Raw genomic sequence first — 23,122 nt, 5'->3', positions numbered from 1 at the left:
TCATTATTCAGCCATTTTTTATTAATCAATCTATTGATCTGTGTTTCTCAGATTGTGTATGCAGGGAAAGTTCTAGAAAGAAACCGGTGTTTGTGATGACTGCCTCTGGGAGTGCAGGAGCTAAGGGCAGAGGGTCTTTTCATTTTTGTGTTATGCTTTTCTATAGTGTTTGAATTTTTTACTTTGGGTATGTATTACTTTTATAAAAAATTTTAAAAGATTAGTTAAAAGCAGCAAGAGAGGGAAGGAAAGAATGAGGGATCTATTGAAGTGGAAAGCTAACTAATGGAACGTTGATCAACTCGTTCTTAAGAGGAAATAGGACAGCTGTGAAAATATTGGAAGCCTCTGAAAATGTTAGGAGTTAAACAGTCACCATAAGAGAAATAGTTTTACTCATTATGCTTTCTCCAATGAATGAGTAATTGCCTAAAAATAAAACACAATGTTGTTACATCGGTTCAGTACCTATTGAAGGTTCTGATGGCCAGTAGCATCTCATGTGCCTGAAGCCAACATCAGTTTGAAATTTACTTTTTCTTTAAAAAAAGATGACTAATAATTTCTGTCAATGGAGAAGCTTGGAAGCTTTAAGGTCCCTGTTACGTACCTACAGGGCTTGATGGCTGCAGTTGGAAGACTTTGGCTGTCCAATATCCTGAGAGTTTCAGATGGAACATAGCTCTGACTGCTCACTTATCACAGGGACAACTTCTGCCCTTGCAAAAGAGCTTGGAGCAGTGCTGATGCCCCACCTCTCTCCCTGATGCCTTGTGCTCCAGCACGGGATGACACACATTCAGATGTTTTCTGCCAAGCAAAGTCACTGGTTGATTATATGAAACAGAGTTCAGCCTACTGGTCATTGTGGACACACCAGAAATTAAACATCTGATGGGATGTTTCACATACTTGAGAACAGCACCTTCTAGAGCCAGAACATCTTTGGATTTGAGGGGACTTAGTAGTCATAAAACTGGAGCCCATGGGCTTCCCTGGTGGCGCAGTGGTTAAGAATCGCCTGCCAATGCAGGGGACATGGGTTTGAGCCCTGGTCCGGGAAGATCCCACATGCCGTGGAGCAACTAAGCCCGTGTGCCAAAACTACTGAGCCTGTGCTCTAGAGCCTGTGAACCACAACTACTGAGCTCGCGCCACAACTACTGAAGCCCGCGCACGTAGAGCCCATGCTCCGTAACAAGAGGAGACACCACAATGAGAAGCCCATGCACTGCAACAAAGAGTAGTAGCCCCTGCTTGCTGCAACTAGGGAAAGCCCACGTACACCAACGAAGACCAAACAGAGCCAAAAAAAAAAAAAAAAAATGGGGGCCCATGATATATGATACTACTGTGCATTTTCCACTTTGTTTGCCTCTTTATCACAATGACAATGTTTATGAAGGTTAAAATCTTTTCTTATTGATGTCCATATGACAACAGTATTTGAAAACAAAAATATGCAGCAAGAGAACCTTCATTTGTACAGAGTGTATATTTGTACATGCTCACGTGTTGAATGTGTGAATACTCTTGCTTGCATGTGTGCACTAATGGAGAGGAAGAACAAGAAATGAAAGGGAATGGTTTGTTTCTTTTTTGGAATTTAAGAAAATTACTCAAGATAAAGAATTTCCCTTTACTTTGTTCCTCAGATGGCTGGAAAATGGAAAAAAAAAAAAAAAAAAAGCAAAAGCAAAAATCCCATAAACTTCAAGCACTCAAGTTCCTGTGTTAAGGGTAGGTTCAAATGTTGTCTGAATCCTATATGGCCTAAAGGTTTCTACATTTTATGTAAGGTGGTACAGTATTAACTCTAGGCTGTAAAACTTAAGGAAATGTATCATAATTTCTAAGTAGCACTAAAAATGTAGTGCAATGAAGTATTGCTAAAAAACCAATAGGTGAATTAAAATGAAATTCCAAATACTTCAAATAAACAGAGAGGAGAGTTGAGGAAAATTTATTTAAACCCTTTGGGGGCAAATAACAGACCTGAGATGAATATTAAAAAAAATTAAGCAGAAGATCAAAGAAAAACAAAAACAAAATGGAAAAATTCTCTACCTCCTTTTCTAAAAATTTGAAGAATGCAGCTTGCAGAATATGATTAAAATCCTTCTGAAATAACACTTGCTTAAGTAAGATACCTAAATATCTTACCTAATAAGGTAATTTAAAAAATAAATACTTATACTTTCAAGGGAATACAACCTTGAGCTCTGTAAACTAGAGATTAAAGAATGAAATGGCAGGAGAATTAATAAGTGGAGAACATTTTAGGACTACTGAATTTATTAAGATTGACATTGTAAAAAATGGAACTGTACATGGAAATGAAAAAAAAGATAATAAAAGAATACTGTGAAGAACTCTATGCCCACAAATTTGATAACCTGAATGAAATGGATCAATTCCTTGAAAAACACAACCTGCCAAAACTTACAGAAGAAATAGATGATTTGAGTAGGCCTAATATCTATTAAAGAAGCTGAACAAAAACTTAATAACCTTCCAAAACAGAAAGTACCACACCAAATGGGTTCACTGGTGAATTCACATCTAAGGAAGAAATGATACCATTGTTTACAACCTCTTTCAGAGGATTAAAGCACACACTTTAATCAGAGGGCACACACTTCCTAACTCATTCTTTAGGTCCCACATTACCCTAATACCACAGCCAGACAAAGACATTACAAGAAAAGAAAACTACAGACCAATATCTCTCATGAACCTATATGCAAATATTCTCAACAAAATATTAACAAATCAAATCCAAAAAAGTTATAAAAAGAATTATACACCACGACTAAGTGGGATTTATCCAAGGTATGCAAGGCTGGTTCAACATTTGAAAATCAATTAATGTAACCCATTGCATCAGCAGACTAAAAAAGAAAAATCACATGATCGTATCAACAGATGCAGAAAAAACATTTGACAAAATCCAATATGCATTTGTGATAAAAACTTTCAGTAAACTTGGAATAGAGGGCAACTTTCTCAACTTGGTAAAGACTGTCTGTGAAAACGCTGCAGTTAACATCATACTTGATGGTGAGAAACTTGAAGCTTTCCCATTAAGATCTGGTATAAGGCAAGGATGTCCCCTCTCACTCCTTTTCAACATTGTACTGCAAGTTCTTGCTATTGCGGTAAGGCAAGAAAAGGAAATAAAAGGTATACAGATTAAAAAGGTAGATATAAAACTGTCTTTTCTGAGGACATGATTGTCTTTATAGAAAATATGAAAGAATCCATGAAAAAACTCCTGGAACTAATAAGTGGTTATAGCAAGGTTGCAAGATACAAGGTCAACATAAAAAACTCTATTGTTTTCCTATATACCAACAATGAACAAGTGGAATTTGAAATTAAAAAACGCAATGTCATTTACATTAGTACCCTTCAAATGAAATACCTTTGGTATAAATCTAAAAAATATGTACAAGATCTATATGAGAAAAACCATAGAACTCTGATGAAGGAAATCAAAAAAGAACTAAATAAGTGGAGAAATAGTCCATGTTTATGTATAGAAAGATCACTATTGTTAAGATGTCAGTTCTTCCCCAAATGATCTATAGATTCAATAAAATCTCAACCAAAATTCCAGTAAGATATTTTATGGATACTGATAAACTGATTCTAAAGTTAATATAGAGAGTCAAAAGACCCAGAAAAGCCAACACAATATTGAAGGAGGAGAACAAAGCTGGAGAGTTTACACGAGCTGACTTCAAGACTTGCTTACTATAAAAGTACAGTAATCAAGACAGTGTGGTACTGGTGAGAGAATAGACAGATAGATCAATGGGACAGAACAGAGAGCCCAGAAATAAACCCACATAAATACAGTCAACTGATCTTTGACAAAGGAGCAAAGGCAATACCATGGAGCAAAGACAGTCTCTTCAGCAAATGATGCTGGAAAAACTAGACATCCATAGGCAAAAAAAAAAAAAAACCAAAAAAACCTAGACACAGATCTTACATCCTTCACACAAATTAACTCAAAATGCATCACAGACCTATATGTAAAATGCAGAACTATGAATTTTTAGAAGATAACATAGAAGAAAACCTAGATGACCTTGAGTCTGGTGGCACATTTTTAGATATAAAACCAAAGACATGATCCATGCAATAAATAATTGATAAACTGGACTTCATCAAAGTTAAAAACTTCTGGTCTTCAAAAGACAATATAAAGAGAATTAAGAGAAGCCATAGACTGGGAGAAAATATTTGCAAAATACATACCTGGTAAAGGATTGTTATCCAAAACATACAAAGAACTCTTCTTTTAAATTTTTTTAAAAATTTTTTTCAAAATATACAAAGAACTCTTAAAACTCAACAGTAGGAATAAAACCCAACCTGATTAAAAAATGGGCCAAAGACCTTAATAGATATCTCACCAGAGAAGATGTACAGATGGCAACTAACCCTGTGAAAAGATGCTCCACATCATATGTCCTCAGGTAAATTCAAATTAAGACAACAATAAGATACCACTACACACCTATTAAAATGGTCAAAATTCAGAACACTGATGATGCCAAATGGTGGTGAGGATGTGGAGCAACAGGAACTCTCATTCACTGCTGGTAGTAATGCAAAATCGTATAGCTACACTGGAAGACAGTTTGGTGATTTCTTGCAAAACAAAAAAATTTTTTTTTTTTTCCCAGTACGTGGGCCTCTCACTGTTGTGGCCTCTCCCATTGCAGAGCACAGGCTCCGGACGCGCAGGCTTAGCGGCCATGGCTCACGGGCCTAGCTGCTCCGCGGCATGTGGGATCTTCCCAGACCGGGGCACGAACCCGTGTCCCCTGCATCGGCAGGCGGACTCTCAACCACTGCACCACCAGGGAAGCCCCCAAATAATCTTATTATACAATCCAGCCATTGCACTTCTTGGTATTTACCCAAAGGAGTTGAAAACATGTCAACACAAAATACAAAAACCTGCACATGAATGTATATAGCAGCTTTGTTCATAATTGCCAAAACTTAGAGCAACCAAGATGTCCTTCAGCAGGTAAACGGATGAGTAAATTGTGGTACGTCCAGGCTGTGGAATATTATTAAGCACTAAAAAGAAATGAGCTATCAAGCCATGCAAAGACATGGAGGAACGTTAAGTGCTTATTACTAAGTGAAAGAAGCCAATCTGAAAAGACTACATACTATATGATTCCAACTCTACGACATATTGGAAAAGACAAAACTATGAAGACAATTAAAAGATCAGTGGTTGCCAGGGCTAGGGGAGGGGGAGGGATGAATAGGTGGAGCACAGAGAATTTTTAGGGTAGTGAAAATACTCTGTATGGTATTATAATGATAGATATATATAATTATACATTGGTTAAACCCATACGATGTACAATACTGAAAGTGAGCCCTAAGGTAAACTGTGGACTTTGTGTGATCATGATGTGTCAATGTAGGTTCATCAGTTGTAAGAAATAAATGCACCACTCTGGTGGGGGTTGTTGATAATGGGGGATGCTATGCATGTATGTGGGCAGGGGATTTATGGGAAATCGCTGTACCTCCCTCTCAGTTTTGTTGTACGTCTAAAACTGCTCTTAAAAAAGTCTTTAAACCAGAAAAAAATGGAATTGAAATATGGATGAGATTTTAGAAATTACACAGGATGTGAAGGATAAAGAATGATTTGGAGACTTTGGTAAGTACAGATGACAGCCAAATACATTCTATCATAAAAATTAATTGATGTACTTGAAATAGAGAGAAGAATACATGAAAACAGAAAATTTTATTTAGGAAGGGTTTGAAAAAGCTTTCTTGAGATGACAAAAAAACTATATTATTAGATCAAGAGTACTTATCACATCTTAGGAAAAATATGTAAGAAGTAATCATTAACCAAGACATTTTCTTTGAAAGTGACTAAACTTTAAAAATGAATATAAATCCTATAAGCATCCAGGAAGAAGAAAATCATTTATAAGGAGAAAAAGATAATTCTTGCCTCAAACTGTCCCAACTATATTTAGGGAGGGAAATCCTACAGAGGGTGAGAGAGAAATATTGTGACCCATAAATTCTATATATTCAGGTTGTTAGTCACCAGAAAAGATATGAAAAGAAAATTTCAAATAAACAAAGAAAAAATTAATTCCTGTAGTATAATATTACTATGATCTTTCCTATAATACTAATATGGAAATATTTAAAAAATTTGGATAAGTTCCATGTCCCATAAAGTGGAAAGTACCATATATAAGGATCTTTGGACAAAGATGTTTATTACAGCTTTGTTCATAGGGGCTAAACATTTTGCAATTAGGGAACAGTAGTTCTGTTTATATCATAAACTCTTATGCAGCTGACAAAAGGAGAGAGAGAGAGAAAGGAGGAGGTGGGGGAGGGGTAGAGGTGGGGGAAGGGGGAGAGGAGAGGGAAGGAGGGCAAGAGGGAGGGAAATTAAATTAGAGGAATTTCCATCTGATATTGTTGAGTGAGAAAAGCAAAATGAAGAAATCACATATAGTACGATTCCATTTGAATAATCAAACAATTGTTGAAGAGTCATATCTGTCCGTCTACCATGCACGCTAATATTTAAGTATTGTACATTTATACACACAAACACCAAAGATGAGTATACATTTGTGTATGATTATAAGAGCAGGGGGCAATATAGACGTAGACATAACTGGTTGTAAGCATGGACTCCTTGAGTGTGGGAACATGAGCTTGGAGGCTGATGTGGCTGCAAGGAAGAAAGATAAAAGGAGGAGAAAGTAAAAATGAAAAAAGACTGCTAAGCAAGCAAATAGTATGTTTAATGTATTTATGCCAAATCTGAACTCTTGGTTTTATGTATTCATTTTCTTATTACTTTCTAATATATCAATTTCTATCATTATCTTTATCTCCTTACTGTCTTAACTATTTGAAAAAATTCTTTGCCTCTTGTGGATACATAACTCTTTGTCATGTGTATTATATTTTCCCAAGTTTTTATAGTGTCTTTTGATTTTGGTTATGATGATTTTGAGGAACTACTTATGTTTTACATAGTCAAACTTGTCCATCTCTTCCTTTACTATTAATTAGTTCTGTGCATCTTTAGAAAGGTTTTATATATCCCCGCATTATAAAAATATATTCTCTTCGTGCAGTTATAAATTTCATTTATATTTGAATGTTTGCCACAACTGCAAGTAAGTTTGGTAAGAGGATTTAGGTAGGAGGCTGTGCTTCCTGCTCCCGGCCCTCTGCTCCAAATCTAGCTCATTTTCATGGTACTGCTCATTCGATAGCTCATTTCCCCTCTCTTACTGAAATGTCACATTTATAAAATTCAATACTTTCATTTATTTTTGCTTGCATTTCTTGATTCTGTCTTACTCTATTCGTTTATTTCTGCATCTGAACTACTGGATTTTAAAAATTGAAATGTATTTGACATAACATTGTGTAAATTTAAGGTGTACAACATGTTCATTTGGTAAGTTTATATAGTGTAATATGATTGCCATTATGGCAATAGTTAACACTTCTATCATGTTACATAACTGTCATTTCTTTTTAGTGGCTGAACCACTGAATTTTAATTACTTTCTAGCTTTTAACATCTGGCAGTGCAAACCTCACTACCTTTCCGCTTCCAACTACTTATTTTTCTGATTTTTTGTCGATTACTCTTGTATATTTAGTCTTGATATTGAAAAAAAAATTTTAAGACCAAGTTTCTAAAAAGAAAAATGTTTGGATTTTTATTATGATTATATTAATTATTACTATATGACATATCCTAAGAATTCCTCTCCCAGACCGAAACATGTCTCTCTATTTACTTGAGTCTTATTTTATGTCTGTCAGGAGAATGGGTGAGGCCTTCTAAGCAAAATAAAACAAGACCCAGAAATTATAAGGGAAAATAACAGATATGAGTACACATAAAAAGAAATCGCCAAAGGAAAAAAATGGCAGAAGTTAAAAGACAGTCAAACTGGAAAAATATTTGTTACACATGTCAGAAAAAACATGTCACTAGGGTAAAGCCAGGGATTTCTCATCCATCACCGACATACCAAAACCCAATAGAAAAACTGACAACATGCAAAGCAATCCACGAAGAAAAGACTAATAACAACAACAGCAACACAACCAATAGCATACTGTTGTTCACCTGTCAGCCTGGAAAAGAGTAAATTGCCTGACAATAGCCTCTTTGGCAAGAGGAGGGGAAAGGGCCCCTCTTACACTTTGGCAGGAGTGCGAATTTGTGCATTGCTTAGGAGAGCAATTTAGCAGTTTCCAACAAATGAATAAAAGACAGATTCTTGGATCTTAAAATTGCCCCTCTAAGAATTTATTCCACAAGGCACACTCCAGCGTGTCCAAAAAGGCACTTAAGCAAGGGTGTGATATTATCTGTAAAGGTCAAAGATGGAAAGCACTTAAATGCCAAGCTATAGCGGTTTGGTAAAATGCTTTCTCATTCTTCCATAAAATAAAATACAATGCAGTCATGAAGAAGAATTAGTTGGTCTGTATGTGCTGAAATGTATTGTTACAGTAAAGAAAAGCTAGATGCAGAGGAGTGGGTTCTGATGCTCTCATTTGACATAAGAAGGATACGTAAACATACACAGCTAAGCACAGGGATTGCACATGCAAGGGAACTGGAGAGGCACACAGAAACTATGAATGATGGTTACATCTTGCAAGGAATTTGGGGGTCTGGCTTCTGAGGGAGATTTGCTCTTCATTTTTTTACCTTTATGTAGTATTTGGATTTTTTCTAACACATACTTGCCTTATGTTTCAATAAATAAATAAAAGAGGATTAGATTTAAAACCTAAGAATGAATCTGAGATATGAATCATCAATGTTTGCAAACAGATAATATAGAATATCTCTCTCCGAACTCAATCGTAATTTACAAAATTGGCCCAGTTATGAGTTTCTAAGTTTTGTGAAAATTTGAATTCCATCCCATTATGCTTTTGAATTTTGAGAGCAGGTGGTTTGAAACCCAGATGTGAGTGGAACTGCATGTGAGGGGTCACTTTCAATAAAAAAAAAAAAGAGGTTTAGATTGATTAGCTAGGGTAAGATGAACTTTTACAGAGAAGGTAAGACTGACATGGTGGTGGGGAGATGAAACAAGAAATGATGGAGGTAGATTTTGCTAATATTACACAGAAGGCTGAAACTTGCTCAGCCTTTGCTTTCTCTTTGTTCAACCTCTTATGGGAAATGCACTATCAAACTATTTTCCGTTCCTTTTCTGTACCTGAGTATGACTTTTGTTTCAACCCTCTTTGGCATAAGAATTTTAATTATTTCCTTGACCTTTGGTCTAATCAAGGTTAGAGTCAATTTCTTCTTGCTGGATCTTTCCGGATTCCCGGCTGCAAGGCTATCTGTGGGAGTCATACAGAAATAGGTTGTAATCTATTAACTGAACGATTGCTCATATATCCTTTGTGAGTCCTGGGAGTGCTGAGAGCTTTTTAGAATAGTCTGGAGATAATACCCTGGCCTTGTCCATGTTCATTTTTGAAACAAAGCAGATGTGGAATAATTAGTTGTTGGTTTCATATATTTGGAAGACATGTGTAATTTTCTTTTTCCTGAAAGAATACACAAAGCTGATGCATTTCCCCATAGCAGGAGGAGTGCAGTACAGGGATGTGCACAGGGTTTATGGGAATGGAGTGGAAGGAAACTGGGCAGGACTCAAACGATGAGGAGACATTCTCTAAGGGGGAAATGGTCACAGGACAGAATTAGAGAAGGCAGATAGGTATGGGGGACTGGAAAACAACTCTTAATTGAACAGGCCCGACACACGTGTGAGACACTCCCGGGGCCTCTGCACTGTCAGGGGATCTTGATGTGAGAGCCCTGGGGATATGACCCACTCCTCCTTCCTGCTAAGTAACTTCCTTTGGAGGCACAGAGACCTGGCTCTCAGGTAAGGCCCCTCCACTCACCAGGTGATGTCCATGTGTAAATCGCTCACCCTCTGAGAGCCTCTATTATCTCATCAGTGAAATGTAAATATTTAGCACCAGCTTCACAAAATCTTGTGCCTGGCACATAGCAGTTGCTCAGTAAATACACGTTCTCTTAATCTTTCATGGATTCCTTTTGTCTAAGTACTGTTTGTGAATCAGTTTAGCATTCAAAGTCTTCCACATTTGAGCCCCTCATCTTATTGAACAAATGTAAACTACTAATGTTTCTGAATGTTTGACTGATTTTGATAATAGAAGCAACTGACATTACTCTAGCAAGTTACTCCTTACACAGGCTTCTAGATCCTTTTACCATATGCACCCTGTGATGCAGCTGGGCTAGGATCAATACGGTCCCCAATAGATGAATGTGGAAATGGGGGCTGAGGCGCTAAGTGACAGGTAAGGTCATAGTGAGTGATGGGCATAGCCAAGCCTCAACCAGGTGCTCTGGCCTAAGCTGGTAACAGTCCCCTAAGCAGGTCATTAAAGGTCAAAGTCATGTGGTTCTCCCTTTCCCATATGTTCTTCCTTTTTGCCTGTGGAAACAGATTCATTTTCAGGATTCATCTTAAGACTTTCATATGCCAGGAATTTTTCCAACACCAGAGTGAAATGTGTGTGTGCGTGTGAGTGCGTGTGTGTGCATGTGTGCACGCTAAATGTTCTGGCATTTTTGTAGGACACCCTTTGGAGGCTCTGGAATGCCTCTATAACAGTCCTTCCTTTGCATGGGAAGAAAATGTGGGCAACAGGCAGTGACCGTGTTCTTAAGCAAGGAAGAGCGGGGGTGGGTGTGTGTGGGGTGTGTGTGTGTGCCTCTTCATAGAAGACAGGCTTGGCAGACTGCAGCAGAGGAAAGAAGAGGGATGTGTGATGTTTCTAGGTGCCCTGGGAGAAGTGCCTTTTTGTATAGAAATTATTTATGCTTCCCTTTATAGTGCTTTTGGAAGAAGAGAAAGAAAAACCTATTTCCTGTATGAGATAAGAATTTTTTGATTGGGTGTGTCTACTGAACCAGCCTCAAATGATATAAGAGTTGTGCTTGGATGTCACTGTTGATCCCACATTACAGTCCTCATAAAAGTAATAAAAGGCTTCAGACACTCCCCCTCCCCTGTTTGGGGTGCTTGCTGGCTTACCCTGAGGAGGCTTGGCTTTGGTAGCAGGCACCCCTATCTGCTTTTTGCACAATATAGGAGTCAAGTTGATCTGGTTCTGGACCATGAGGGTGATGTCCGGGTGTTCCTTGTTACCAATTTTGTAGGAATTAAAGGGATATTAAAGCCCCTTTGTCCTGACATTTCCATTTCCTTGTGAGGAAAAGAATCAAAGTGAGATCTGGCCTGTAGGGAAGTTTTCCCACGTTGAGAGGGTCCTGAACCACTGAGTGAGCCTTCTTGGGACCAGAAGACCTGGATGTCAGCTGCATTGCTGGCAAAGTGCTCCAGCTCCCTGGTGCCAGAGCTGCATCTGGTGACAGTGATGGTGACACATGGCGAGTAAGAACCTTCTGTCTGGGGGAGGCGGAGTTGGGCATGCAGTGAAGGTGTGTGAGTCTGGATGCTGGAGAACAGAAGCTGAGAGCCTGTGAGGCTGGGCTGGAGGAGGCCGCTGACGTCCGGGTGGGGGCATGGTAGGGGAGGTCTCACGGGGAAGGCTTGTACATAGAAAGGATTATTTCCCCAGAACATATAGGATAAAACTGCCTGTGCTGAGTTTTAACGTAGCACTTATCACAGAGTCTATAATGGGTTGAAGTCACCACCTGGGGGAGGGCATGGGTCTAGGGATGATTGAGGCCACTACTCTCATTGGACAGATGAGGAAAGTTAGGCTCAAAGAGGAGGATCAGAAAGCCCAGCTTTCCTGCTCAGGCCACCATATATCACTGGGAAGGAAACCCTCTGGGTCTGAGAGCCCTGACTAGAGTCAGTAGCCATAGCTGGCCCAGGCCTAAGGTGGTCTCAGGCTTAAGTGGGAACCCTGGGGGCCAGTCAGCTCTGCTTGGGCTCTCCTCTGTGGAGCTGGCCACCCCAAGGGCAGCTGTGATTTGAGGGTCCCAGAAAGAGGGTGTGGCCAGAAGCACAGCAGAGAGGGTCATTGCGGGAACAGCTCCTCGGATGATGTCCAGAAGGATGTGGAGGAGGCCGAGGTAAGGCCATTTGCGAAAGGCACCTTGAAGTTAAAAATAATTTCACAGAGCTTATAGATAATTTATAGGCAGGGAAAGTAAGTTGGAGAAGTCACCAAAAAATAGATGAATGATTCCATTATCAAATATCTTGGGTTTAGCTTTCTGGAAATTAGTGTTCTTCTCTTTAAAAATGACAGCTGGCCTTTTCTATGAACATCGCTGCCTCTGGCTTTCCCTCTGAAGTTAGAGTTATTTGGTGCCCTGTGAGCCTGTAAGATGTGTGGAGGGGGCTCTGCGGTTCATCAGGGAACTTCCAGAAGCAATCATCTGTTTTTTCCCCCTGGTTGTGACATTCCATGGCTAAAGGGTTAGTGGACCCTTTAGTGTTCTCAGTCTTCCTAAAACCAGGAGAGGAATTCTTCCCAGACTGGAAGGTGCCCCAAGAAAGAGCTAGAAAGAAGATTCTTTTTTAGTCCTAATGCAGGCTTCAGAAAAAGAAAGATGGATGGCCAAGGTTACGTGTCACGTAAGTTGGACAGTGAGAGTATCTCATTCAGCATGAAAAATGAGTTGGAAATGGGGACCCTGGGCAAGCCAAGGAAGGACCTTTTGTTCTTCCTGGGAGCTTTGTCACCTTAAAAGGCCTTTAATCAACCAACTAGTCAGTCCATCAGACGTGGCGGCCTAGTAGTATTGTTGTTATTGCACATCAATTTTTAATGAAATTCTGTCACGTTGAAGGAGGGATTTCTGGACGATACTGGACTAAATACTTCATCTCAAGAATCTCACCATCTAGGTGAAGACAAATGACATACATGTAAACGCAAACAACTAGATGTTTATCTGTGTGCTCTGACTGTGAATGCAGTTTGATTAGAGAGAAAGGTGACATTTCTGTGGTCTGGGGTCACCAGGGACAATTTCTTAGACTAAGTTGCCCTTGAGTCAGACCTTGACGATGGTGTTAGTTTCAGCTAGACCAAGGGGAAAAGTCTCTTTCTATAAAAAACTGTATCCCACAGACGCAATGGGCCCACTTCTCTCCCCACTTCCCAGCCACTGCACCCCAGGGAATACCAGCATCACCGGAGATCACTACTGCCCAGTGCCAGCTGGGGAGTGCACCTCATTACCCTGCCAGAGCCATCTGAAAGCCTGCTGAATCAAGAGATAAAAGTGATACCACTAAGCCCAGCTCTGCCCTTTTTTAGAAGCAGCCCAGAGTTGGATGACACACCATAAGTACAGAGTTCTCTGTGAAGAAATTGCTGACTTTCTGGTGAATCTTGAGATTAACACTAGCGTGCAAGGGGAAATTATTTTTCTCATTTATGTTGACTGGGAATTAGAGCTTTCCAAGGTCTCTTTACTACTTCCTTATCCTGTCACTTAGAATTTTACAGTTACATGGTGGAATCACCCAAACTTCCTAGGAGATGCTTTCTTTGAAGCCACAAACATCATAGAGAAAAGCAGAGAGCTAGAAACTCCCTCCTCCACCCCTGACTACCAGAGGATACATTTTTTTTCCTGGACAATTTTCCCAAAGAAAAGCAAGCAAACTAGGGACTGTTAGTCTTTAATTTGGCAGGAGGGGAATGGCTGAGGAGTCCTGCATTCTGAGGTTTGTAGGTGCTTCAAGTAAAAGGTTGTAGGTAAGAAGGGAGAGGGAGGGAACAGGGGTGAGCAGGCTGGGGCTTCTAAAGGCTTGTAAGAATAAGGCTAACGCCAGCCTGACTATTGCAATAAGGTGATAGGCCAGTCCGGCAGCCCTCCAACAGATCAATGTCTCTTCAGCACAGAGATGAGGCCAGGTGCCCTGCACATGAACCTCTGCTACTTGCTGACTCCCAGCGGGCCTGGAGGGGTGGGTGTAGCTAACCCTTTCCTCCACCTCACCCCTATTCCATGCAGATGAAGGAGGAAGGACTCCAGTTGCTGAGGGGCTGGGGCTGTGGAGGGGCTGAGCCTGGCCTCAGACCAGCCCAGGGAGCAGCACACACAGTAATGGGTTGGCCTGGGATTTGGCAGCATATCTTGTGAGGAGCCATGTCCACATCAGACCAGCGCCCTCCTGTGGCAGTTTTAAAATTCGACCCCCCAAGTCCGTGACATTTCTCCCATGGAGAAATGCGGTCTTTGAGTCCTCACCTTGCTCTGGGTGGGTTTTGACTGTTCCTACCCATAGAATATGGCAGAAGGGGAGCCGTGTCACTTTCAAGGCTGAATGACAAAGGGCTTCCACCTGGTCCTCTTGGAACGCTCACTCTTGGGACACTCCCTCTAGATGAAGCCACACGGAGAGGTCTCGTGCAGGTGCTTCAGTTGACAGACTCACTGAGGTCATCCAAGTGCTGACCGACACCAGGTGTGTGTTTGGAGAAGCTCAGCAGGGACAGGCCATTCCCACGGGTGCTCTGTCTGTCTGAGCTCCTGAGCTGCCGGGTCTGAGAGCATCGTAAAGTAGTTGTTGTTTTATGTCACTGACTGTGGGACATTTGTCACGTAGCACTAGATAACTCGCACACAATCCAGATGTTTTGGTTACTGTACCCCTAGGCCTTGTCTACCACTCTCACTCAAAGGTGGATGAAGAGGAAAAGAAAGTGCACTGTGTGTCCTGAGAGGAGATTCTGGGGCATCGTGGAAATTAGGCATTGCCTTGATAATTAGAGGGAGGTTTATCCATTAGATTAGAAAAGAAAAAAAAAAGTAGGAGAAAAACCCTTCCATTAACTTCAGAAAAACCAAGAATAAAATGCATAAAAAACAAATCTTATGAGCACCCTGGCATTAAAATTAGGAAAAAAAATTCTCTACAAAAGCTGGGCTAGTTTTAGTCCTCCCTCTGCCATAGGTCATCTCTGTGTAATAAGAATCCAAGAAAAGATTTTCACATATGCACGAGCCCAGAAAGTTTTTCTTCTACAAACCCTCTGCAAAGCCTGTGTGGCCCGCTGATGGACAAGTCACGGGAAACCTCCATGAGAAGCTGAAGTGTGGGAGAGCAGGCTCAGCGATACAGGTAAATGTCAGAGTCTTCCTGGAGTCTCCTCTCGCCCTCCCCTCTCCTCCTGAGTCTGAGTTTGCTCATTTTACCTCCTCAGTGTCCCTTACTTCCACATCTTCCCGCCTCCCCCTCCCTGCCATGTTCCAAGCTGACCTACCCCTCTTCTACGCCTCAAGTTGGGGAAGAGAGTAACACAGAAGCATGACCTGACTGCCCTGCAGCTTAGAATGCCTCCCAGGCTCCCTTTCCAGCCCCTGTGGTACTCCCCTCTCCAGGGGGCTGTGTTCAGCCCCGCGGGTTCTGCAGAGGCCTGCCCTCTCTGACCTCCTGTCCCATCCACACACAGCCCATGACAGGCTCCACTCTCCCAGGGCACTGGGGGCAGGTGGTCATGCATCTGAGGTCACAGCTGTCCCCTCTCCAGCCCCCGGGCGTGAGAAGTTGGCACACTCTCAGGTCGGCTCATCATTCGGGCCTTAATATGCCAGGTGGGCAGTGTGTGTTCAGTCCGTGTCGTTGAAGGAAGAGTAATGAGCTTCAGCTTCAGTTGAAGTTGTCTGCCTTGCTTCCCTCTTCCTGCTACCCCATGATGCCTCTATGGGCCTGTGTCTCGCTGGTCTTTGTGAGTTCTTTGTATGTACGGGCTCTGCACAGGGTGAGTGAGTTGATGCTATGGAATGAGGCAAACTTAGTTCTGGCTGGCATTTTGGGGATGAACAGAAGGTCACATCTTGACCTCGTCCTTCAATTAGAAGGCCACCATCTACAGGAAATTTTCTCTAATTTCCCAGGCAAGCACAGATCCTTCCTGGTTTTAAAAGACCACGGTATAACAGTGCTCCCCACATTGTATTTGAATGTTAATTTATGTCTCATTTCACCTAAGTTGGAAGCATTTTAAGGGACCAGAATTGAGTTTGATCCATCCTGTGCACAACAGCATGAGGTATTGTTGGGAGAGACGGGTGAATGTGGTTAGCATGCGGGATTAGAGAAGGATATGGGAGGAGATGCTTCCGTGGGTGGGAACCACAGCGGCCCAGATCAGGCCCTGTCTGCCTGGCCAGAGGCTGCTCACCTGTGCAACTCCTGACCCCGGCCTGGGCCACCTTCGGAAGCTTGTTTGAACTCTGGTTTCAGAAATATGCTCCTTCACTTCTGGGTATTGCACCTAGAGAAACTAATAAAATCTGGGAAAGCGGAAAAGAGTCATCCAGGCACATATGTGGGGTTGGCGTGTTTCAGGGGATATTGCGTGACCTTTTCCACCTGCCTTTGGAAGGGAGGGTTTAGGTTTGTCAGCAGAGCCCAAACTTAACCTTCAGAGGAGCCCACCACCCGCTCCCACCAGTGCATGTGTCCCAGCACACTGCGGCTCCCCATCCCGTGTGCACGGCGAGGCGGGGAAGGTGATAGTGGGGGCAGTGGCTTCTCTGGAGAGACAGATGTCAGCCAGGGCAGCGCTGCCTCCGTGGTGCAGCCTGCAGGCCAGGGATCTGGCAGCACACTCTGCCCTAGGACAGAGGCTTCCCCAGTTCAGTCAGCACTTTGTTAAATCCCGAGGGACACAGGCACAGAGCCGGTTACTTGTGGAAGGATCCCTTGTGCTCCAGAAGGCTGCCAAAATTGCTGTGAATGCTCTGATAGAGGCAGGTTCAAAGGCCCAGGAGCACAGAAAGGAGGAATCTCTTAACCTCTGATGAAAGGAGTTAGAGGTGGAGGAGGACTCATGGAGAAGAAGGCACATGAATTAGACCTTAGAGGATGCACATGACTTTAGGAGTCTAGAAGGAAGGAGAGGGAAGAAAAGACAATGACCTGAGCGAAGGCAGAAGAGCCCGGGGGTGCTTGTATGTTGGGAACAGAGGGTGCTGAGGAGCCGGTAGGAGCTGACTCTGGGGCTGTGGCAGATTATTTAGGGTCTTCAGAGCTGCCTAAGGAGTCTGGACTTTCCCCTGTGAGTCAGACAGGAGAGACTGAAGATGTTCTACTTCAGTAGATGGCAGGTAGATGGCAGCTGTACGTGCTGCATCAGAGACAGGAGACACGGTGCTGAGTTAATGTGTTAGGGTGGTCCTGGGGCAAGGCCCCGGACAGGAGAGGTGGGCTCCAGAGCATGATGGAGCAGAGAGAAGCGAGGGGAGAAGATGCCACAGCTCCTCCCCTCATCAGATGACTGATGGAATTTCTACAACTTTATCTTACTCAAGAAGTCTGAATCTTTCAGGATTAGAACCAGTATTTTTGTATTTTTTTCATCTGCTTTTGCGCCTTGTGTACAGACACTAAAACGTGAATCTAGCTGTGCTCAGGAAAGATTTGTCCAACGGGAAAATAGGTTCTGTGACTTGCAAAATTGATGAATTTGGACTGAAATCACTGAGTTGCTGCTCTGCGAGTTCTATAAATGCTAAAAGAAGGCAGTTGAGAATAGTAATAAAAGCATGGGCTCTGGAGCCAGCCCACCAGGGTTCAAATCCCAGCTTTGCCACTTAGCAGCTGTGTGACTTTAGGCAATTATTTAACCTCTCTGTACTTCAGCTCTCACATTGTAAAAAGTGACATAATAGTATCTAGCTCCTAGGGTTGTTTCAGTGATGAGAACTGGACCCAATCAGCACTATATAGAAGTTAGCTTTTACTTTTTTGCTGTTGATGTGGAATTCAAACGATTTGGTATTAGTAAAAGCAGTGGAACAAACCTTAGGGGAGGTTGAGAGGAAAATAATTTAATGATAAATCCAGGCAAAAAGACTGTGTATAAAATTAAACATGAAAAAAATGCCTGGCTAGTAAAAAGTGTACTGTTTCTGGCAGAAGCATTATTTTCCATTGTAAATACTATGGTTATTAAGTCCTCATGCGATTTTTGGCATCTTTTCATTATTTTTGGAGGATATTTTCAGTAGTTTTGTTTACTTCTCACTACCCTTATATGACTTCATAATGCTATTTGGGGGAAATTATGGGAGCTAAGAGACCTTAGTAGAGAATATTAAATGCATAATCTCAGAGTGTCTTAACAGTGTTGTCACTGGTGTTCTCAGAATGCTGTTTCTGGTGTGCTTTCTCCACATATATAGGGTGTGACATTTTCCAAGAAATGTATTATATTTTAGAATGTTATAAGGAAAGAGTCACAGACTTGGATTTTATTATAAATATATTGATGATATAGTATAGTTTGAATTTTCTTTTTCTAATTTTATTTGCTAACTCTGTCTTTCATGACAAAGAAGTTTTAGGACACCATGAGAATATCTTGTATATTTGGAACTGCTAAGAATAATTGTGACAAAAGCACAGAGCATTATTTCTATGATTTTATTTTAAAAACCTTTCTCTAATATCACTCTGAATATGCTCTCATCTGACTATGGAAGAATTAAGGTTAACATCTGAGACTGAAAATTCACTTTACTATAAAATTTGTCTATTTTTACTTGCTTTAAAGGAAAAAACTCAAATTGAACAGATATATGATTTCCACATACCTAGACATTTGACATTATTATGCAAAGTGAATTTTGTAACTGATTTAAGTTGCTTTACTCACATATTTAAAGCTGTATGGACACGTTCTTTGATTCACATCCTACCCATTAGAAATTTTAAAGGGCAACAGAAGCAACAATTTCTCTCAAACAAGCACTATTCTGAAAGTTTGGTTCCAAATGCCATCATATGTCTGTTTTTTCACCAATATGTTCTGGTTCATTTGCTTCAAAGGAAACATTTTAATTTGTTTTGGTTTTCTTTTGATGGCTTTCTACCTGCCAAGAGCAACCCTCTAGTACATTTTCCTGTGGTTCACTTTTCGGCATAAGTAGGAATAGTCTTAAATTACTGGGCAACATTCATCTCATTCTGCCAGCTTAGAGAGGGAGCTCCAGGGGACAGTGGGGCCTTGAGCCACTCTAGACCTTATTTTGTATGTTTTCCAGGAAGTTATGGGAAGAAACTTGTTTTGAAGCTGATTTAAGATCTCACGGGTTCCCTATTATTATGTAACACTTATAAAGGGCTGAGACCCATGTGGTTCAGTCCCAGAGCAGTGTTGTGGTCAAATGAACACAGTCCAGCTACCAACAGTTATTTCAAAATAGTTCAAGTTCTTTATTTATATTTCTCAAAAAGAAAAAGGAGGAGGAGGGGGATGAGGGAGGAAGAGGAGAAGGAGGGGGAGGAGAAGAGGAGGAGGGGGAGGAGAAGAAGCTGGAATCCCTTTTTGTTTCTTAGGCTGCCTCAGGTTGGTTAGCCGTTTGAAAACCTCTCTTTAACCCCACCCAACTCCAGCCCCCTCCAAAATATCCCTTTCTTCCCTGAGTGTTAATTCATTATTCCAGGTGCTGAGTTAATAAAGTTGCAAAGAATCTACCTGGCAGAAAAGAAGCTTCTTGGAGGAGGGAGCCGAGAGGGAGCATTCGAGAGCAGAGTGGGAGAGCCAGATGCCTCCTTTATGAGCAGGCAGAGGGAAGGCTGACATGACATTCATTAATGTGACAGAGAATTCTAGACACCTTTGAAAGTCTAGATTTTACTTTTTCTCCTTCTAACAATGTTGTGCTTATTAATAACTGCAGAGAGCCCTTCCCAGCAGGTTAGAATGGGCCTGGGCTGTTGCCATGGGATGCTTTCTTAGCCACTGGAAACCAGCACATCCCAGCAATACTCTTCAGGAATGTTCCCTACCTCCTACCACTCATGTTTTTTCCCACTGAGAAGCTTCCCCTCAATAATATTTATAGATGATTCTTCCTGGCAGTGTAAAAGAATTTCGCTGTTGCTTTCTAACTGTATAGCTATAGGGTGCTTATAGCTGCTGGGGGAGCTCACCAACTTTGCGAGGAAGAAAAGAAAAGAAGAGAAAATATGTAGTAACTGTGATATTGGTAAAACCAACAAGCAAATAAACAAACAAAGAAATTCTGCGGGCCAGGAAAGCCCCAAGGGAGGAGAAGCGGCACAGAGCCTGTAACATAAACCTGTGTTCATCAGCGGTCTTTATTCCTCATTCTCACGGCATCCCCTTCTCTGAGTTGGTGTGTCTGGGTCAGGGTGAGGCATCAGGACTTACCATCCAGGTGGTCATTCTGAACACAGAGGAAGGTCTTTGGAAGCCAGTGTGAAAAACAGGAGCACTTCACCGATATATCCATACTCTTTCCACTGCGCACGTGTGAGTTGTGCAGGGCGTACTGTGCCCAGATCCCTAGCTCTGGTTACCTTTGGTGAGCGCCTTCTTACCCAGAGCTTGGCTGACCTGCTGAGCACGGATGTTATTCTCCAGGTTCTGTTTCATTTAATATAGTGCTGATAGCTAAGTGGCACTAATCTTCAGCAAATGCAGGCACAGAGAGATTTATATTCGTTTCTGAAGGTGACACAATTCCTGGGCTCCAAATCCAGGAGTCTGGCACCGGTGTCTGGGCTGCTGACTACTCACTGTATCACACTAAAACGAACCCGGAGCCAACCCGGTGCTGAGCTGCAGGAAGATGGCACTGCAGCCTGCAAGTCTCCTGGTCCATCATCACAGTTGGCCAGTACCATAGATGTCACCATGGCATTGTCACTAAGAGGCTGCTTGGGTGTGGCACATCAGTGCATCTTCCTAGACCTCTTTCACTAACTCTTTGCTCTTATGTGCCCATTCCGATTTAAGTAAAAATCTGTAAGTTCTCGATTGTTCCAAGGAGAGGAAGGATTGAGTGAACAGCAGCATTCATCTTGAAGCAGGGCCTGAGAGCTGTAGTGTGTCTCCTGGGCCAGCTCTGCCACTAGGACTTTGGGACCAAACAGTAGGCAGGGTCAGGGACTGCAGATGGGGCTCCATTGTAAGTGAAAATTGTAATTTGGTTGCATTTTCTAGTAAAACAAACGACTGCACAAGAGTGATTTTAAAAGTTGCAAATACAGGACTTCCCCATCTTATCAGAAATATTCTCACCACAGGACACTAAGTTGATTCTGTAAAATGTGAATATTACCCACCTTGCAAATTCTTTTCTGTTATTTTTTAAGATTAGAATTACTGTAGTATATGTAAAGTGCTTAGTGCAGTACCTGGCAGAGAGTTGATAATAAATAATACCTATTATAAAAAGCACATAATTTATCTAGCATATACCCCCCCATTGTATGTACATTGTATGGTTGATCAGTTGGTAATTCTTCACTTGAAATAGATTATAAAGAATTTTAATCAACACAAACCATAATAAACCTTAAAACTCCAGAATTTAAGTAAAGGGTTGTTTTTTTCATGTGTTGTCATACAAATATCACCCTTCACAAGGTTTTCAAATCAAAAAAGGAAAACTGGGGTTTTCTTGCGTGGGTCCACAAGGTTTTCCCCAGGCGTGAGGTCACCTCCTAACTCATCCCAGCCCTCTTAGCTTCTAGATATTTCACTGCTCCATTATCTTCTCACAACTTTTGCTACTTGTTCAGACTCTGAAAGATCAGCCACATCCCAACCTTGGTCTCTCTGGGAAAATAACTTTTTTTTTCTTCCCAGAATTGCTTCCGTTTTCTTTCCCTTTGACTCTTCCCAAAGGGCTGTTTACTCACTGAGTGATAGAATGTTCTTTCACATTGTCCTCAGTTAAACCCTGACCAATTCTTCCTTAGAAGTGACCAATTTAATCATCTAAGGACCAATGTATTAGAAACGGAGTTGCTAGAAATAGTCATTTATGATTCCTATTGCAAATGCAAACCAGTGTTTGGAATGTGGTATCAGATTGTTGCCCAACATATTTTTTTTTTCCTAGTATTTGCCTAAGAATGGAAGACTTTCCAGTTAGGAGTCAGACTTGTTCCACTCCACTACTTTCCAACATAGGAAGGAAGGAAAGGACGGAAGCAAGCAAGCAAGAAGACGAAGGGAAGCAAACAAAAAGGAAAGAAGAAGAAAGAAGGAAGGAAGGAAAGAAGCAATGAAGGAAGGAAAAAAGGAGCTCTATAGCAAAACCCAGTAATGAGATTTCCATTTCTGGCAGTTCGACTGACTAGATACCTGAAAAAAACATACCAGTACAGAACATCTAAAAATACTGGATAAAATGTTAAAAAATTTAAATGCATGGGTTAAACATATGTGAAAATAAGGAACATCCTTAGAGGTCAGAAATGATATGGAGGTTCAAAGCTAGAAAGGTGACCAAACTCCATCCAGTTTTTCCCCGGGAGTGGGGTGGGAATTAACCCCTATAAACAGAGACTCCACTCTTGGAGGGCACGCACAAAGTAGTGTGCACATCGGGACCCAGGGGAAGGAGCAGTGACCCCATAGGAGACTGAACCAGACCTACGTGCTAGTGTTGGAGGGTCTCCTGTAGAGGCGGGGCGTGGCTGTGGCTCACTGTGGAGACAAGGACACTGGCAGCAGAAGTTCTGGGAAGTACTCCTTGGCGTGAGCCCTCCAAGAATCCGCCGTTAACCCCACCAAAGAGCCCAGGTAGGCTCCAGTGTTGGGTCGCCTCAGGCCAAACAATCAACAGGGAGGGAACCCATCTCCACCCATCAGCAGACAAGTGGATTGAAGTTTTACTGAGCTCTGCCCACCAGAGCAACAGCCAGCTGTACCCACCACCAGTCACTCCCATCAGGAAACTTGCACAAGCCTGTTAGATAGCCTTATCCACCAGAGGGCAGACAGCAGAAGCAAGAACTACAATCCTGCAGCCTATGGAACAAAAACCACATTCACAGAAAGATAGACAAGATGAAAAGGCAGAGGGCTATGTACCAGATGAAGGAACAAAATAAAGCCCTAGAAAAACAACTAAATGAAGTGGACATAGGCAACCTTCCAGAAAAAGAATTCAGAATAATGATAGTGAAGATGATCCAGGACCTCAGAAAAAGAATGGAGGCAAAGATCGAGAAGATGCAAGAAATGTTTAACAAAGACCTAGAAGAATTAAAGAACAAACAAACAGAGATGAACAATA

General features: G+C 41.6%; 1 protein-coding gene across 8 annotated transcripts in view; it reads left to right on the top strand.

Annotated features, from left to right (window-relative positions):
- Positions 1-23,122, top strand: part of ZNF485 (zinc finger protein 485) — a 586,403-nt gene that overhangs the window by 233,659 nt on the left and 329,622 nt on the right. For 5 of the 8 annotated variants that reach the window (XM_055081183.1, XM_055081182.1, XM_055081181.1 and 2 more), the window contains one exon: positions 21,941-22,116. The exons of the other annotated variants lie outside the window; for them this stretch is intronic. In XM_055081183.1, the coding sequence (XP_054937158.1) occupies positions 21,941-22,109 (169 nt within the window). In that variant the 3' untranslated portion in view covers positions 22,110-22,116. Of the gene's footprint in view, positions 1-21,940; positions 22,117-23,122 lie in introns of those variants that run through there. 8 annotated transcript variants of the gene reach the window in all.

This window comes from Physeter macrocephalus, chromosome 20 (assembly GCF_002837175.3).
Source record: "Physeter macrocephalus isolate SW-GA chromosome 20, ASM283717v5, whole genome shotgun sequence".
NCBI lineage: Eukaryota > Metazoa > Chordata > Mammalia > Artiodactyla > Physeteridae > Physeter > Physeter macrocephalus.
Note: the sequence above shows the minus strand (reverse complement) of the source record. Positions and strands in the feature narration are given on the sequence as shown.